This window comes from Rhinolophus ferrumequinum, chromosome 16, assembly GCF_004115265.2.
Source record: "Rhinolophus ferrumequinum isolate MPI-CBG mRhiFer1 chromosome 16, mRhiFer1_v1.p, whole genome shotgun sequence".
Taxonomy (NCBI): domain Eukaryota; kingdom Metazoa; phylum Chordata; class Mammalia; order Chiroptera; family Rhinolophidae; genus Rhinolophus; species Rhinolophus ferrumequinum.
Genome location: NC_046299.1, coordinates 21375736 through 21394924, shown reverse-complemented (window position 1 = coordinate 21394924; position 19189 = coordinate 21375736). Strand labels below are relative to the sequence as shown.

Genomic DNA, 19189 nt, shown 5'->3' with positions numbered 1-19189 from the left:
TTGATAGGTAGCAGATGAGAAGACTGTGAAAAGCAGAAACAACTTAGGAAAACATGTCTTAGGGACAGGACTACAGAGCATGACTGATCAGCCTGCCTGCCCATCTGCCCCAAATCATTACATATCTTGTCTAGAGTTTTTTTAGTTTAGTTTGTTTTCTTGATCGAAATTCTATTAATACGAAGTTCATTTACTAACTTAATAGTTAGCCTTTTTAAAAATGCAAATACTTCTGTGAGAATTAAGGTAATACTTATTATGGCACTTTAGTAGGAGCTGAAGAAATGGAAAGTTTGGAGGTTACAGGGAGGTAGATCTATTTTTGAGACATGCCCATGTTAGATTTTAGCGGAAGCCTGCATAGGTAAGGTGCCAGAGTCCAGGGCATAGGGAGAGGCGTGTGAGGATACTGGGAGCCTGGATAAGAGAACAATAAGAGGTTGCAAAAAGGTGACTGGAAAGTGCTAAAGACAGACTTTAAAATTCAAATGCATTTTAAGTTTAGCATTTTCACATTCCACTTTTGCACCCTCTGCTTTCTAACCTTTTCCCCCATATCAAAATCAAGTAATTATCTGCTCTCAATACTTACATTTTGCCAAATCTATTTGTATGAGTGTTATACTTCTACTATTTCTATTTGCATTTAAAAAACATTTGATACCATTTGAGAAATGAAGAGTTTGGTCTTAATAAAGAACCATAGGCAGTAGTTAGTAGGCAAATCTGGCACTTTTGAGATACAGTAGAGGTGCTATCTTTATAGTAACTAAAATCACACATCTCTGGCCCTGAGACGGAAGAGGACTATTGTATTATTGTTGCCAATGAAATGAATTTTGATTCCCAGTCCTGGCAGTGTTTAAAAATTACCTGGGTAGCCTTTTCAAAATACAAATTTCCAGCTACCCTCAGCCCTGTTGATTTAGATTCTTTACAGGATGAACCCCAGGAATTAAATTTTATGTGGTTTGTCAGTGGTTCTAAAACTGAAAAGCAGAAGTATCTGAGAAACTAAAAAGTGAAAAGAAGAAGGAAAAAACTGTGCCTGATTATGATGTGGTATTATAAAAACTCTACATGCACTTCATCAAAATGCATAATTTCACTTGAAAAATTGAAGTGAAATTCAATTTCACTTCAATAAAATTAATAAAAAATTTCAATTTCATCTGTAAAGACATGTGCAAGTCAGATGAGGTTTAAGATGATATGACAAATGAGTTGTGTTGCTTTATATTCTTTGTATGTGTAGTCTTCATGGCTGTTCAGTTTTGTTTTGTTTTGTTTTTTAAGAAGAAATTGTTGTCTATCTCTAGTATTACCCACAATAAGCCTAACTAAAATAAAATCTCACTTAGGAAACAAGAAGACAAAAGAAAACATTGAAGAAAACACGCAAATTTGTTGTTGATGGTGTAGAAGTGAGTGTAACAACATCAAAGATAGTTACAGATAGTGATTCCAAAACTGAAGAACTGAGGTTTCTTAGGTGAGTACAGAAACAACGTAATTAAAACTGGTTTTGTGACTTCTTTGCAATCTCTGCAAAGTCTGAAGACTAAAGAAATGAGTAAAATCTTGACTAATTTTGGATTATTCTTCTATTTTCTGTTTGGAAAAAAATTATTTTTAAAGTTTTTTCAAAGTATTATTTCAAAGGTGTAATTTTTGCTTTCTTTATCATTTCTATTAAATTTTATCAGACGTCAGGAACTTCGGGAATTAAGATTTCTTCAAAAAGAAGAGCAAAGAGCCCAGCAACAGCTCAATAGCAAGCTGCAACAGCAGCGAGAACAAATTTTCCGACGCTTTGAGCAAGAAATGATGGTAAAATTTTAGATCTCTGTACCATTTTGTTAATGAAATTTAGCGCAGAAAGAACCCACTTGTGGGTTTTAGAACTTGGTCTCTGATTACTAGATTTTTCTGACTTTGTGATGTATCTCTGACCTTTCTTTATCTCTGTATTCGGTATGCCTTTTTTGTTTTTTGCCTTTTGCCTTTTGTCTGAAAGGATCTTTCATCTCAGTCTTCCTGTCACTGACTTATAGTATGATGGGTGTCCTCTTTTTTTTTTTTTTAATTGAAATCTGTCATGAAAACCTGGAATCATGAAGCTAGTAGATGGTTTACAAAGTTCTTAGATGTGCCTATTGCTGGATAATTTTTCAGTGTTAACAATGTGACCTCTCGGATTTAGAATCCAAGATTTTAAGCCAATCTAGAGCAGTTGTCTTTCAACCTTGCTGAGTATTAGAACTTCTTGGGGCCTTTTTCACAACACACTTCTCTGGCTCCTACAGTTAAGCTTCCACATCTCTATTCACATCTGCTAGAGTAATTAGTGCTGACTAGTCAAGGGTGATTGTCACGGAGTCTTTCAATTTTTACTTTGTGTCTGAAGTTGGAAAAGGAATTAGTAATGTGATACGTTTTGATAACTTACGTTGAACATCTAGCTTAATGTAGATTAGAAAAAAGATCATTTGAAATGTTACAGTACATATTCATGCTTTGAATATAGTTGTTTTGCTGTTCTTGTAATTGTAAATAATAAGGATTGTTTTTTGTGAAGTGTGATAATCTTGATTACATTTGTTGGATCCTAACTGAGAATTACTAAGAAAATAATGAACTTTTTGTTTTCATTAAGTATTTTTATAGTACTTATAGTCTGTTTTCCAGAACCTTATAACAAGTGTTTCTCCTCCACAAATATTTTTCAGAATGTTTTGCTTTTTATTTTATTTTATTTTATTGGGGAATATTGGGGGACAGTGTGCCTCTCCAGGGCCCATCAGCTCCAAGTCGTTGTCTTTCAATCTAGTTGCAGAGGGAGCAGTTCAGCTCCAAGTCCAGTTGCCATTTTCAATCTTTAGTTGTAGGAGGCACAGCCCACCATCCCTTGGTGGGAATTGAACCAGCAACCTTGTTGTTGAGAACTTGAGTTCTAACCAACTGAGCTATCCAGCCACCCCCCAGAATGTTTTGCTTTTTAATTTTACAAATTTTTACAAATATTTAAAATATTTGTAAATATTTACAAATATTTAACTCTACCTATATCCAAAATTGCATGTTACTCAAGTTTTATATAAATAGCAATCTTCTGTTCAAAGAGTAGATTTATAATACTGACACATTTGTTTCAATGAAATAGAATGTTCATTTTAAGAACTGTAATGAAGAAGAGTAAATCTGAAAATGCAATGGCACAATCTTAAAATTGACTTCAGATAAGACCTTTGATTTGTCGAAAGTTTTACTGGCTAAGTATTGAATTTTTCTTTAGTGCTTCGTAGTAACTGGATATTCTTCTGGATTGTCTAAAATTTTTAAACATTCTACTATTTGTATAATAGAAAAAAGTACAGTTGACTCTTGAAACAATGCAGGTATTAGGGTCTCTGAAACCCTGCACAGTCAAAAATCTGTGTATGATTTTTAACTCCCCCAAAACTTAACTACGGTTATCCCTTGGTGTCCATGGGGGATTGCTTCTAGGACCCCCCCCCACAGATAGCAAAATCTGCAGATGCTCAAGTTCCTTATATAAAATGGCAGAACAATGCATATAGTAGGCCCTCTGCATCCGCAGATTCCCAACCTTGGATCAAAAATACTTTTTTCAATCTGTAGTTGGTTGAATCCATGGATGAGAAACCTGAGGATGCGGAGGTCCAGCTGTATATTTATTGAAAAACGTCCATATATAAGTGGACCTGTGCAGTTCAAACCCGTATTGTACAAGGGTCAACTGTATTTATTTTCCATGCTAGAAGAAATGAAATACTCATCTCTTCGAAAAATTTCATATTTTAGTGCACTTGACTTGCTCAGTATTACAAAGGTTATATAAATCACATCACTAAATTAAAATGCTTGTTATGTTCTTAGTAAATATCTTCATTATAATGAGTTAATATGAGTGATAGAAAAGTTAAATGATCTTGAACTACACTGTTATACAGAGCAAAAAGCGACAATATGACCAAGAAATTGAGAATCTTGAAAAGCAGCAGAAACAGACTATTGAACGTCTAGAACAAGAACACACAAATCGCTTGCGAGATGAAGCTAAACGCATTAAAGGAGAACAAGAGAAAGAGTTGTCCAAGTTTCAGAATATGTTGAAGAACCGAAAGAAAGAGGTAAGTGTAACTTACTGTTTTTAAATACTATAGCTATTTTTTTAATGTACACGTAAGACTGCCTAAAGAATTAGGAATACTACCTGATAGTTAAATAGCACTCATTCTTTTTGGTCTTCCCAACAGTCATCTAGGGTAGTAGTAAGGTCAGGTGTTACCCATTTTATGCCAAGAAAACTAGAGTAGAAGAGATTTAAATAACCTGTTCAAGTTCACAGATTACCATTAAATGTCCAGCTAAACGTTGAACCAAGTCTTCATTTTTCTTCTAATCTGTCACTTCTCTTTTATTACTGCAACATTTAAGGCCTATTACAGAAACATTTTTTTAAGAAACCTTACTATGTTGTTTGCAGGTAGCAATAATCACCTTATTATTTCTTTGTAATATTTAATTCATGTAAAATTTTTTTCTTGATTAGTTTGATTGCCTTGGACATTGTACCAAAACAAAAGTGGAGTAACCTGGAAGTAGAAATAATACCTATAATTATGTTCATCAGACTGCGAGATACTTTAGAGAATCACAATGGAAAATATCTGTAAAGTCATTTGAGTAGAATGAATTTTTTCATTTTTCCTGAAACTGTTCCATATTGTTGTATGAAAGATTGTCATTTATTCAGAAAGATTTACATACTGTATCAGTGTGTCTTTTTCTCCCCAAATTAAATAAAACTAAGAAAGCAGTTTTCAGAGATAATTTTATGGTTTATTCTATACTTTTAGTGTAGGAGGAGAATTTACCTTTTCCTGATTATAAACGACCCCAGGGACAACAATTATGACCATTTTTATTAGATTGGAACCAAAGTATCTCAACCAAACTAGTGAATGCGTTTTTACTTTTGTTGCATGTCTCAAATACCCAGTTTCATTGACTTGAACATTTAAATTATGCAGAACATTGAATGTCATATTGCTGACTTTGAGGATCTACGTTAAAAAGAGAGAATCAAACATTCATAAATGTAGTGTGCTCTGTGATTTCTTTAGGTAGAGATGAATGAAACGTCATATAATTTTGTTTGATGTGGCTATTATTTCTAAAAATTACTGTTTTGTTACTCTTTATTATAATAATTTTATATAGAATTGCTCTATATCATGATGTATGACTTTTACTGAGGCTATACGAATTTTCTTGAAACCATGGGTAGTTTTCATTGAGAGGTTATTTTTTAATATCAGATTAAATAAAACAAATTGTACTGGTAAATATATGACTTAATCTTAAATATATAAAAGTCTAGTTATTGTTACTATTTTGGGTAGGAGAGTTTTAGCCAATGAACATGTTTGAGATCGTGATATGCATATTTTAAATCATTATGTATTTTTTTCCTTATCACTAAACTTCTTGCATTTGGGGAGTCTCTTCCTTTTAATGGTGATTTGGTTTCATGAGGAATTACTGATGGGAAATTTTAAATACGCTGTGTTGAATCAAAATCAGTCTCTTTCACGGACCATCAATAGCATGTGGTGATTTGGAATCTGGTTGCTTTTGGTGCTTCTACTTGTAAACACATGATTTTTTTCCATAGTTGGATTATAGGTCTGTTTTTAGGTGGAATACGTATCTAATCTTCTGAAGTGATTAAAAGAAGGCGCTCTGAAATATACTTCATTTTATAATATACTTTACCTGGTATAATAAATTATAGCATAGTGAAATGTTACTTTATGAGTGCTTATATTATTGATACTAAAATTGTCAATTAAATTTGGCTTAAATGGTCAGCAAAGGAGAATGTTACCCTAATCCAACACAAAATCATAAGATATGTTCATTTTTGTTACACCGTGTATAAAATGGTGTTTTATGAACAAAGAAAATGTAGTGTCGATTTATTTTTCTTTTGTGTATTCAAAGACTTAGTTTCCCGTTTGTTTTTCTTTTGGTCTCTCATTAAGTGGATTTTATTTAAAATTACTTCTTTGGTTTTATCAAGCCAATTATGAAATTTTTCACTTTTATAAATGGCATTAGCTTTCCTTGTGTCCATTCTTTAAAACACTGTCAATAGATATGTTTATAATTTTATGATCTTTCAAGAAGGTCAATTGAGTTTATCACCTTTAGTTCAGCATCAGTGCTTCAGCATCAGTAATCCTTTACTGATTGTCTCTGGAGAATGATATGTAGGGATAATTAAGCAACTAACCTCTACATGGTGTAATGCTCCTTTCTGCACTGAGATTAAGCATGTTCTGTCCTTTCATTCTTTTTCACCAAACTAACACCTGTGGTAATGCATGTTAAACTTCTTAACAGCTTTAATATTTGACTTGTAGCTTGTCTGCTCACATAAATGCTTGCTGTGGAGAAAGTATTTCCCCACCTCCTGCATGCTTATACACTGTAGGTTATAAATGAAGTGGAGAAAGCACCCAAAGAGCTGAGAAAAGAGCTCATGAAACGCAGGAAAGAAGAGCTTGCACACAGCCAGCATGCTCAGGTAACAGCAGCAGCTTACTGCTACTAAACACAGAAAGCAGCATTATTCTCACAGCTCAATAAACCATGGCTGAAATGGTAAATTCTGACTGTACTCATTACATAACATTGACTTTTCCTAATACAAAGATTCGCAGGGCATTCTTTATGTAGTACTAAATTCACACTAATGGTGACATTTAAGTTGCTAATATGAAATTAAGTGGAATGTTGGGAAAGCTGACTCCAGATGAAATAAACAAGTATGTTAATGTATAATCCACTGTATTCTTATTTTAATCATGATGGAAGCTTATATTTTTAAGTAGTAATGTCAATGTTTGATAAAAGACTTTCAGGACAGAAAAATATAGAGGGTAAGAATGCCTGTTAAAAGGCCATTACTTATATAAAGTTCAGAGTTAAAAGAAAAATGGTAAAAGGTAATGTTAAATGGTAGAGCAAACATTTGTTACTGTTAAAGTCAACAACATAAGAAACTTAAAACCAGATTTTAAATACTAAGTATATTTTCTTTTTGATTCAGAATCTAGCAGTTAAAAAAAAAGACTTTTTACCTATATAAACTTGATTCTAGGCTATGATAAGGCTGAGCCTATTAAAATGGGTGAATTCTTTATATTTATACAACTTGATAAATCAGTATTTTCAACATTCTTTTAGAATTATTTCACATGACTACAAGGTCTTTTATACAAGGAATCATTTTTCTTTTAATTAAGTTTGCACTCAGCCTGGAGGCAAAGAGAAGTGAGCTCAATTTGTAGTTACATATGTCAAGGAAAGGAGGAAGAGACATATATTAACTGTTGCTTTAAATTATCTTTTTAATGTGGTATGATGTGATTTAAAAAGTGGTTCCCAGACTTTTGAATTTTACACACCCATGAAAACAATCACAGAAACAACAAAAACTATTGGGGACCATGACAAATGGATTGTCATTAACATTTTTTTTTGTTTTTGCCAAGTAAGGGTATTTTAAAACAGCCATTTACTTGTTACCATCATTTCAAAAGAGGGACTATTTTAACACGATGGAAAATAAGAAAATCTCTCAGAATTAAAAATTTTGATAAAATTATCCTTTTTAAATAAATTTAATTTTTGCTGTGAGCCAATGAAAAATTTTGTCTTGGCTGGTGTGCAGATTACTAAATGGCAAACACAGCATTTACTATGTGTCAAGCACTGTTCTAAATGCTTCACTTGTATAAACTCATTTAACCTCACAACATATGAGGTAGTTACTCTTGTTACCTTCATCCTACAGATGAGGCAACTAAAGCACAGGAAGATTGAGTGACTTTCCCAAGGTCACATCTAATTAGCAGTAGAGCCAGAATTCTTGTCCAGGCAAGTTTGGCTCCACATTTCATACACTGAACTACCCTACCGTGTTCCTTCCCATGTTTAAGCTACCCTTTCTGTGCCAAATCTAAACTCTCATCCGCTTAGCCCAGTTGTTGGCCAGGTCTTGTTACTAGGTGAAGAGGAAGTCCTTGCTGGTCGCACATCTATTTTTGGATAATTTGGATTTCAAGCCATATAATAATAATACAGTTTTGCCTTGTAAAGGAATATAGACTTTTTTAATCCCAAAAGGTAATATATCAGACTTCAGAGTCAAAATTGAGAATTTAGTGTTGAATCACTTAGGTGATCCCTTACTTTAGTAAAACTCTGTTGGTGATTTTTCATGTAATTTTGAGGGCTAGCCTATATGTTTCAACTAATGCTGAAAGCAATAGTAAATTTCTTTTTGTGAAGTCAGTGAAGAATTTAGTAGTCTTAACAAATTTCCAAAGTCCTTCTCTTTATTATAAGTGCTGCCGAAGCGAGCACAAAAGTACTTCTTTTTAGCTACTGCTTTTAATGAAGGTGCTAAAACTTGATAACTTTACAGAATCTATTTTAAACTATTTTTGAGAATTTATAAATAATAGCCATATAGTCGTGGAGTTAGAAGGTATTTGGTCATCTAGTCAAGTGATTTTCAAACTGTGCTTCCAGGAGCTCTTGAGTTTGAAGAAGCACCTCAAGAATCCTTCAGAAAGCGAGGACTACGGGGCTCTGGGCCCCTGCTTTGTCTTCAACTTAAGCAGCACCCCTTTTTATCTGTTTTATAAATTTTATATATTTTTTGGTGAGTTTTTTAAGAATGTTTGGTTTAAAAACAACGTGAGCGAACTAAAGTTTAGAAACCATTGATCTAGTTCAAATCCTTCATTTTACAGATAAGAAGGAGGCTCCTCTATTAAGTGACTTGTTCCAGGCCTCAAGAACGTCAACATTTGTATAATTATTCTTTCCATTTACAAAAAGTCATTCAGCTGTTTTCTCACCTGGGAGGTGCGTTGTATTCTAATCCACAGGGTGTTGCTCAGGTCATGATTCAGTCTTTTCAGTTGTCATCTTGTGCAGTCTTCAACGCCCCAATGCAGGACGTAAGTCCCACGTGCCTGTAGGAGGATGCCTTCTCCTGTTTTACTTGCTTTTTCTTTGGCTCACATGTGCCTTTTCATTGTTAGCTTCATTCGTTAAACTCTCAGAAGATTGCTAGATGATAATGTCAGCAATGCCAATAACAGGATAACCTGACATGAACTTTACAGTAGAGCATTCCTCAAAGAGTTTCACATTTGATTCTCACTGCCACCACCCTGATACAGGGATGGAGTATATTCATCTTACAGATGAAGAGATCAAGGCACAGAAGTCTAAGTGATCTGCCTAAAGTCACAGAAGAGATTAATGGTAGAACTGGAACTGGAACACTTGTAATACAGTGTTCTTTTTCTGTCTACCCTACCACAAATTTTAATTTGAGATTTTCATCTTTCTCAAGAAATTTCTTCCCAATAGTATTTTATGAGTTTTGCACATGTGAGAAATTGAATGCTGTGATTAGATTGTTATCTGTGTGTGAAGTGACATTTTGATTGCATATATGTTTATGTAGATGTTTTAATTATGGATATGGTCAGAAAAGCCATATTAAACGTGGTGACTTCAGTTCCATTTAACTCGAGTTTTCACTATTCAAATTGTCCATAATGAATAGTGAGTTGCTGCTATTCTCCTTACTGTAGTTTTATATTAAGTCTGGAATTCCAGGCTGTATTCTTTCTCACAGTTTATATAGGGAAGTGACTAGCTCATTTAATACTGTAATTTTTGCTTGTGATGTTTGATATGTACAACTGGAGTAGATAGAATACAGCTTGATTTTAACCCCTCCTTTCCCCTCTCCTGAAATTAGACTTTTTATTTTATTTTTTTATTTTATTATTGGCAGCTCTTGGACTCTATAGTTTTCTAAAAACGTAAGCAAAACATTAACTTTTTCAACGAGAGGGAGAAATTATGAATTACGATCACTTTTCTGATCATTACCATTTTTAACTTTTCTTTTGAGTTAAAATGATCAAATTCTGTACATATAGCCCAGTATATCATAACCCTTTCTTATAGTTTTCTAGAACACAAAGATGTATTTTTAATGTTCATAGTTATCTGATTAATATGTTAGAATTCCTTATCAAAATTCAAACTTGTATGTTTAAAAGGCACTCATTTTACAATGCATGTGTCTGTTTTAAAATTGTTACTCCTAGTGATCAGATTCATCTGTTACTTATTTTTTTTCATAGGATAATGTAATTTGTACAATCATTTTAGAATGTAAGGTCACTTTTCTTTTAGAGCCTAACAGTAATTTCTAATTAAAAATTCCTTGTGAATATATTACATTTGGCTTTTGAAGTTAGGAAAGTTAATGAAAGCTGAATAATATTAAAATTTTATTTCTTTTGAGGTAATAAAATATATTAATTAGTATGTAAGAGACCTTTCAGGTAATTTTTAGCTTTAATATAAAAAATTATTTGTGCAGTATCCGTGACTATGTAATCATCCAGAATCTGCTTAATTATTCAAGTCAATAGCTCTGTTGGACATCTGGTGTCTTTGCTAACCCTGATGGTTAGGAAGCACTTCCACACATCGCCTGCCTTGACTCTTACCTGTTGATCTTTATTTTGCCTTCTGGAGCAGCACGATGCTAGTTTTGCCTGCTTCCCCGTAACAGTCTTAGCTCTTCAGTCCCCCTCATTTATTATTAGTTGTTTCAGGGCATGCTTCTGTAGTTTTTTCAGTCATTCATTGTGTAGCATAGTTTCTGGACCCCCCAGTTTTGCATTTTCTGTGGTTTACTTTTGAACTTTTGAAAGTCTAGTACTAAGGAAAGGGGCCCACTACCCTTTATGTGAACAGAAAACCAATTTGGGACCAATAGAGTGAAGCTCTTTGAAAGCAATATTGTCTTTTATTAATTTTAGTAACCTTGCAACTAGTACAGTGCCCAGTATTTACTAATTGCTTAATAAAGGTTTTCTTTGAACTGAACTCTGATGTTGTTAATCTAGACATAAATATATTGTAGTAATATGACCAAAGATTGGCATCGAGAAGAAATTACGTTCACTTTTTAGTGGCAATGGCCTATATTTACCTTTTTAATTTTCACATAAATATTAATTTGCTCCATCTTGTGTTTTTGCACTTGAATTCTTTGAGTCTAAGTGTAATATTTATATTTGTGCTGGTTAATTTGTACCCATTGTTTCTGTCTACACAGATACTTTAAAAAAGTCTTTTATGCAAACCAGTGGCAAAAATGTTGAACAAAAGAAAAGCCTTTCATGTATCTGAAGGTTATATTAAGTTTATTTAACAAGTTTGCATATGGAGAAAATTTAATTTTTATTACAAATTAAATTTTCCTGTAGGAAAAAGAGAAGCTTGAACAACTTTATTATAACTGCTTAAAAGATAGACATGGAAATTTTGTATTTTTCTAAATAAAACTCAAAAGGCCTTATTCTATATAGTTGAATTTAAACGTTTAGTTTTTTTTTAACTTTTTTTGCTGTGGTAATGTTATATAGGTGACTATAGTCAAGTTGGCAATTATTTTTTATAGAGGTAATTCATTAGTCTTTCTGCTACTGTGTATTTGTATTTGCTAAAAAAAATTATGATACAAAGGAGACAGAAGCATTTGTGACTCCGAATTATCTTCATAGTAGATAACAGTAGTAAGGCCAGCATCTTGGGGAACACTGCTGGGCTTATTCTTTGTGCATGGAAGGCCTGGCTAGTAGTGATCCAGGTCCTATCAGACGGTCCGAGGCCTGAAAAATAGTTCCAAAAAGGATCTTGGGGTTTCATCTCTTGGATGTGCAAGAGGAGGGATTATAGGTGAAGTGGTGTTTCAACCCTAAATTTCTAAATCCACACTCAGTGATCAGAATATCCCTTGAGCTAATCACAAATGGCTGTAACTGCCAAGGGAGGGATGGAGATCCAAACATTTCCTGGCAAAATTTACATTTCTTCACTTTGGATATCGTTCCTTTTCTTCTATAAGTGTATGGTCTAGCATAAAAGCCATAAGTCACTTTAATATTTCCTTTCTTGCACAGTAATCAAAGGACATTTTTAAAGCATAAATTTGGCATTTAGGCAAATAGTATGTACTCAGTCAATATTTATTGAATGGATAAGTCCCAAACATGTTGGTAGAATTCTCTGTAAGGAATTTTGTGTATAGATAATATAAAGTATAGCTCATTTTCCTATTCCTAGTTCACATTTCTCTAGCAATGCACGATTTCTTATTAAGTCCTCAAACTATTGTTGTTTTTAGGCATAGGCTGTCGATACAGAAACTATCTTTCTCTGTTAGTCTAACCACAATATTTCTTCCTCTTTATTTCTTTGAAAAATAGAGAGTTTAACATTCTGATATCTGTTTTACTTATGTGCTCTTTATTGCCTTTCTTTCTAAAAGGCATTTCTTATTTATTCTTGTTCTATCTACACCATAGTGGAATGAATAGTCAGTTTTAGAAGCTGTAATTTTATTATTTTCCCAAAGATATCAGTGTAATGGCATTTTATGAGTGGATTATAGACTTCTTTTGTATGTATTAGTCCGTAAGTTTAGAATAATATGTATTCTAGTACTTTTTTCTGGGCTTGAATTGGGTGACTGTATTGTATTTATATATATATATTTGTATACTATATAATTTTGGTATTTTTTAATTCTACTAGTTTTAGAAACTTGGTTAAGAAATCTTGTTAACCACTAATATATGTATATAGATAAATGGATGTTTTGCTCAGTAAATACTTATTAATTGATGGTTAACTATGTCTAATAGGAACAAGAGTTTGTTCAGAAGCAACAACAAGAATTAGATGGCTCTCTGAAAAAGATCATCCAACAGCAAAAGGCAGAGTTAGCCAATATTGAAAGAGAGTGCCTGAATAACAAACAACAGCTCATGAGAGGTATATGAAATTATGCAGCATATGTGTATATATAAAGATACCTCAAAAACATTGCCGAGCTATACCTTGAAAATGATTTGAATGCTTTCCTTTGCTGGGGTGGTAGAGGGAAAGATAAAGAAAGATAAATAAGAGGGAAAAAATTTATAAAATTAAGAAATACTGCAAGGTATAGAATTCCTTTTTGACAGTAGAAAACATAAACATATAATCCTTAAAACATCTTTTTTGTCCAGATGATGCTAGAAATATACCTGAATAATTTTGTATACTCATTATAGCTTATATTGTTGCTATACTTAGTTGGCTACATGATAGAGTGAAATTTTAAGCACTTATTTCCCCTAAGAACTTCTCATTAAGATGATTAAATGGAATTTTGATGTTGGGAGTGGGGCATTCTCTGTTTAAAGGACATTAGAATAGAATGGAAAGTAGTAATAGATAATTATCTTTGCATTGGTAATATTTCTTTTGTAGCTTGGGATGTCAGTGTGTTTATAAGTTAGTGTATATAGAACACTTTTATGTGAATATTAAAATGAAGACTAAAGTACATTAGTAAAAAGACCAAAGTGACATTTTGAAAATTGGTTTCTTCTTCTAGCTCGAGAAGCTGCAATTTGGGAGCTTGAAGAACGACACTTACAAGAAAAACACCAGCTACTCAAACAGCAACTTAAAGATCAGTATTTCATGCAAAGACATCAGCTACTTAAACGCCATGAGAAGGTTAATGAAAGGAAAATTTATTCACTTTTTTACTCATTTTAAAATTTGGAGAGTGAAGATTTCGTTTTTGAAACATATTTCTTAGAGAATGAATTTCAGATTTCTTTATTTTATCTTAAAATTTTTTTGTTGAAGTCTAGAGTAATTAATTGTATGTTAATCATGATTACAAACTTTTTTCCTCAAATTCCAAGGGAGGTAACTAATTACAAGGCTTAATAGCCTCTGATAATCTTCATCTTGTCTCAGAGTAGCTATTGTGGCTCCATTTGTGATTCAAATATCTTAAAAGTGTGGACTCCCTATACTTAGTAAAAGAGTTTCGATATAAGACTCTTAATAGTAATAGCTTTGTTTTTCTTATAAATTATTTTTTGCCTAGTATTTTGCTGGTTGGTATACAACAAGGGAGAGAGTAATTTTGGGAAACAACAACAAAATGACTTATTTGAGCATACATGTGGGCACTGAGTGTTAAATTATATTTACATCACTGGATTCTGTTTAAAACTTTTTAGGAAACAGAACAAATGCAGCGTTACAATCAACGACTTATTGAGGAATTGAAAAACAGACAGACTCAAGAAAGAGCAAGACTGCCTAAGATTCAGCGCAGTGAAGCCAAGACTCGCATGGCCATGTTTAAGAAAAGTTTGAGAATTAACTCAACGGCCACACCAGATCAGGACCGTGAAAAAATTAAACAGGTAAATGAGCACATTACTTTCTTCTCTTCTAGGTTACAAACATTTGCATGACCTTTAGAAGTGCCACATAGTTGTGTTATAGACATTTAGAGCCCCCTTGGGCTTGCTGATGTTCACGTTAGCTCTGTGGGCTGGGCTAGCTAGGTATTAGCGTGTACCGACTTACTCTCCCTAGGGTTGTGGCCACAGAGGGCAGAGCTCTCCCTCCCATGCCCCCCATCAGATCCTGAGCTAGCCTGGTCCTAAGAGCAACCCTGGGAATGAGATGACTTGGACAGCTTTTGAAGTCAAAGCATATGGCCTCAGTATACTTCTGTAATCAAATGTCCCACACTCAAATGAACTGAGGTCACTAAGCAGATAACAAGGTTTTAATCAGAAGCCCCCCATTCCCCACTAAAGCCACGATGTGGACTCCAGCTTTGAGTGAGAGCATGTTGTTACTTGTAGCTTCAATTTGTTATACTTTTAAGTTTTGTTAGATTCCTTAATTATACCTTTGGAAGATACAGAAATTACATTGTTAACTGTATTTTGTTTTTCTTGTTTATAGTTTGCTGCTCAAGAAGAAAAGAGGCAGAAAAATGAGAGAATGGCTCAGCATCAAAAACATGAAAATCAAATGCGTGATCTTCAGTTGCAGTGTGAAGCCAATGTCCGAGAGCTGCATCAACTGCAGGTTAGATACTGGAGCCTGAGAACACAGCCGGCAGTAGCCGGGCAGCACAGGTTTTGAGACGAGAACAGCTAACAAAGCAAACTGTACTTGCCATTAAAATGCGGGGGTTTGTTTCCTGATTAGACCCAATGAAGTTCAGTTTAAGTATCTTAGGCATTTGGTCGCATGTTAGATAACCGTAATTAATGTGCTATGAAGCTCAATTACACAGCCTAAGAAGCGGTTTAGTTTTCCAAAAGCAGATTGAATATTTTTAGTATATTTTACAAAGAAGATGAACAAAGTTTTCAAAATGATGTGTAGACAGTTTTGTTATATTTGAAATTTCTTTTCATCTAGGGAGAAACAGTTCATTTTCTTCTAGGTTCTTGAAAAAAGTGATAAACATGAGACTTTTTTTCCTAAGAAATGTAAATGTTAACTTTAGAGAGGACTGTTTTGGGCCTTACTTGGAATATGCTGCCCATCTAGTATGTAGCTTAAAATGTTTAAAATTGCAGAGTAGTGTATGTATTGTGGAGATGCTCCGTTCCTTTTACTAGAGTGGAATAGTTATGAATCCCACGTTTTGATACCAAGTATGAGAAAAACGCTTACAAACTACCTGTTGCAGTGTCAGTTTTAGGAGCAAAGGAAAGGAAAAACAGGATCAAACTAATTCTTTCTATTTAAGTTCTTTTCATATGGTAACAGATCCAGCTTCTAAACTTGGAAAAATGAAGCCATGACTCATTTAATAATTCTTGGCCCTTGGTTTTTAGAGGAGTAGCTTGACAGTAATAGCATAGTGTTTGATGAGGAATTTATTATTTTGGAAGATAATTGTATTTGTTAAAAGTCGCTTTGTTGAGCTAAAATTTTTTTAATCCAAACTTTATTTTCAGAATGAAAAATGCCACTTATTGGTTGAGCATGAGACTCAGAAACTAAAGGAATTAGATGAGGAACACAGCCAGGAATTAAAGGAGTGGAGAGAGAAATTGAGACCTAGGAAAAAGGTAATTTTAAAAGCTTTTTAAAAAATATGCTTTCATCGATCTATCTGTCCATCTGTCCACCCACCCACCTAGCCAGCCACCCATCCTCCCAGGTATTGGTTCTTTCCTTAATACGTGTCTGGTACAGTGTCAGGGACAGGCGATGCAGAGTTGAGGAGAAAAAGCCCCTGTCCTCCAAATGTTCAGAATCTAGTGATAAGCAGTGATCCTATAGATGTAGGATCATTGCTCTGAAGGAGGGAAGTACAAGATAGAGAGAGTGGAGCACAATGTCTGAGCAAAGGAGGATGGCTGCTTAAGTCTGCGTGGGGAGGTCGGGGAAGCTTTAGAGCGCAGATGCTTTGTAAGTCAAGTGAGACTTGAAGGATGGGTAAGAGCTTGCTAGGCACAGACAGATTGGGGTGGAATGGGGCAATTTAAGTACAGAGAAGAGAGTGAGTGAAGATGTGTATAAGAATCATAAGTAGGTCCCGTCATTGGAGCACTAGGTGAATGTGTGCCTGTGCTCACGCAATAGGGAGGGAGAGAACGTAGGAAGTGATGACAACTTGGTCTGGATGGGTTGACTGGAGCCAGATTGCAAGGCCATTGTTGCTATGTAAATTGACAATCTAATAAAATTGGAATGGCTTCCCTTCCCTTTTCTATCCAGCCAGCCAGCCAGCCATCTTCCTTATTTGCACTTGACTCCCTGCTAGCCTGGTCCAATTAATCAGCCACTTCAATTATGTTTTTGCTATCATTATATTGTCTTATCCCTTTGCTAATTCTCATACTTAAACCTTTCTTTTCCTTGGGCTTCCTGCCTGCTGTACATTTCAACTATTCCTTTCTTCCATTCATCCAGTCAATTAAGGAAATATGTATTTAGTATCTATTATGTGCTAAAGGTCTCTAGAGGAAGTAAAATTACCAAATTAGTTGCTAATGTCGCTGTTTAATTTAAATTTTATAGTTAAATTCTTGAATAGGTAATACATTCATGTGGTTCAGAATTCAAAAGGTAAGGAAAGATAAACAGTAAGAAGTCCCTTTTTCCAGTTTCGTTGAACTCTTTACAGTCTAGCTTTCACCTCAAACTCCTGTCGAACTTGTTGACAGTGGTCACAAGTATGTTGCTAATGACTAGATCCTATGCATTATCAAACTGTTCTTAAGAATCTCGTTTCTTAAAATTCTCTTCTTGCCTAACTTTTGTGACATACTTTCTTTGTGCTCTTTATCACCTTTTCTTTGTCTTCCTGTCACCCAAAATGTAGACATTTTCTAGTTTTATACCCTTAGCTTTGTTCTTTATCTTGATCTCACAGCTAGTCATGTTGCGTATTTAAGGACAAGACCAAAATGTGGACAGTAGGGGTTGTATGAACTCCGAAGTCATGCGGATCTGGGTTCAAGTCTTAGTGCCAACGCTGATTAATTTTGTCATTTACTATTTCTAAGCCCAGTTTTCCTCATTTGTAAACCGAAGATGATACTACCTACCTAACTGGGGTTAAGACAGAAGATGTGATGTGTGTACAGCAGTTGTCTGAATACCTGAGCCGTGGTCAGGGTTCAATAAATGGTTGCTATTCTTTATTGTTTCATTCTTTTTGGTTCATGCTCTAAGCTCCCATTTTCCACCTAGATGTTCCGTTCCTCCTCATTTCATTCAGGCCTCTGCTCCAGTATTATCTCATCAAAGGTTCCTTTTTTGGTCACTATATATAAAGTAGACTCCATGCCCACCTCAAACACTCTCTATCCCCTCACCTTTCTTTGTTTTTCTTCATAACATTCATCACTACCAGACACATTTTGTTTATTTGTCTTCTCCCACAAGAATAGGCTCCTTGAAAACAGGGACATTATCTCTTTGGTCACTGATATACATCCCAACTTCTAGAACAGTTCCTGCACTTTGTAAATGATCATTACCTATAGTTGAATGTTGACTAAAGATTGTAAACTCAATGGAGCTAAAACTAAACTCAACATCTTTTTCCTCCATCTCGCCTTTTCCCGCTCTCTCCAGTCCCATCCACCATCATATGTTCTTTCCAACATTCCTGTTCTCTTAATTGACATCTAGGCGAGAAACCTGAATCATTTTTCATTTCCATTGTACCACACATTCAATCAGATGACAAATAATTTCGACTCTCTTTTCGTAATATTTCTCTTTTCCATATTGTCATTCTACTTTCTTAAAATTGTTCAGTAATGTCCCAATGGACCTTCTGGTCGCTAGTTTCCTTTCCTTACTTCCTACTTGCCTGCCATCTCCAGAGTATATATCTTCAAGAAGATCTCAGATACTGTCACAGTGGTATTGATAAATATTCAGTTCCATCAAATAAAATATAAATGTCTCAGTTTGACTTTCAACCTTCATTGTGCCACACATTGGCCACAGTCATCCTTTCTGTCTTCTTCTCCCACCAGCCACTTTGTTCCCAGTTCATGTTCCAGTATTGGGTATAATCATCATTACTCACACCAACCTTCCTTTCCTGCCTCGGCATTGTTTCAGCTCCCTCTGTCTGGCATGCCTTCCCTACTCTGTCAATTTCTTATCTTTCTTTCAAGACTAAGCCAATGAATGTTTTATCTCTTCTGAGAAACCTTTTTGTATCCTTCCATCTTCTCCTATACTTTGTACCCCTACAGCAGCACTTATCCCTGAAGCTTTGTCTGCAAAGTCATAGATACCTCAGATATTTATAAAACGCTTCTTATATTTACTCTGTATCGTGGGGATGTAAAGATGAATCTGGTTTAGGTTTTACCTTCAAGCAGCTTATAGTCCAGTGCAGAAGAAAAGACATGTATGTACATCAGTAATCAAAATAAAAAATGGAAAATGGTCAGTTCCATGTGGGAGAGGCAGATAATAGTTAATAATAGAGGCCATCTATTGTTTAACTAGTATGTGTTAAGTACGTCATTATCACATTTAACCCTCATGTAGCAACCCAGGGAGGAAGGTGGCATTACCCCTATTTATAGCAGAAGAATGAAATGATTCTGAAATATAGAGAAGTTACATAATTGACTCGTTATCCATTCGTGTGGCTGAGCCAAGACGTGAGCCCCGGGCTGTGCTCAGCCTCTGA

The 19189-nt window shown here is 34.5% G+C and overlaps 1 protein-coding gene across 2 annotated transcripts in view; it reads left to right on the top strand.

The window, feature by feature from the left end:
- The window catches only part of SLK (STE20 like kinase), a 42108-nt gene that overhangs the window by 19137 nt on the left and 3782 nt on the right, over nucleotides 1-19189 (top strand). The window contains exons 10-18 of one of the 2 annotated variants that reach the window (XM_033130345.1): nucleotides 1362-1492; nucleotides 1707-1830; nucleotides 3975-4154; nucleotides 6524-6616; nucleotides 12846-12975; nucleotides 13583-13707; nucleotides 14226-14414; nucleotides 14968-15093; nucleotides 15978-16091. In XM_033130345.1, coding sequence (XP_032986236.1) covers nucleotides 1362-1492; nucleotides 1707-1830; nucleotides 3975-4154; nucleotides 6524-6616; nucleotides 12846-12975; nucleotides 13583-13707; nucleotides 14226-14414; nucleotides 14968-15093; nucleotides 15978-16091 — 1212 coding nt within the window. The remainder of the gene's footprint in view (nucleotides 1-1361; nucleotides 1493-1706; nucleotides 1831-3974; nucleotides 4155-6523; nucleotides 6617-12845; nucleotides 12976-13582; nucleotides 13708-14225; nucleotides 14415-14967; nucleotides 15094-15977; nucleotides 16092-19189) is intronic. The other variant, XM_033130346.1, reaches the window with a different exon arrangement.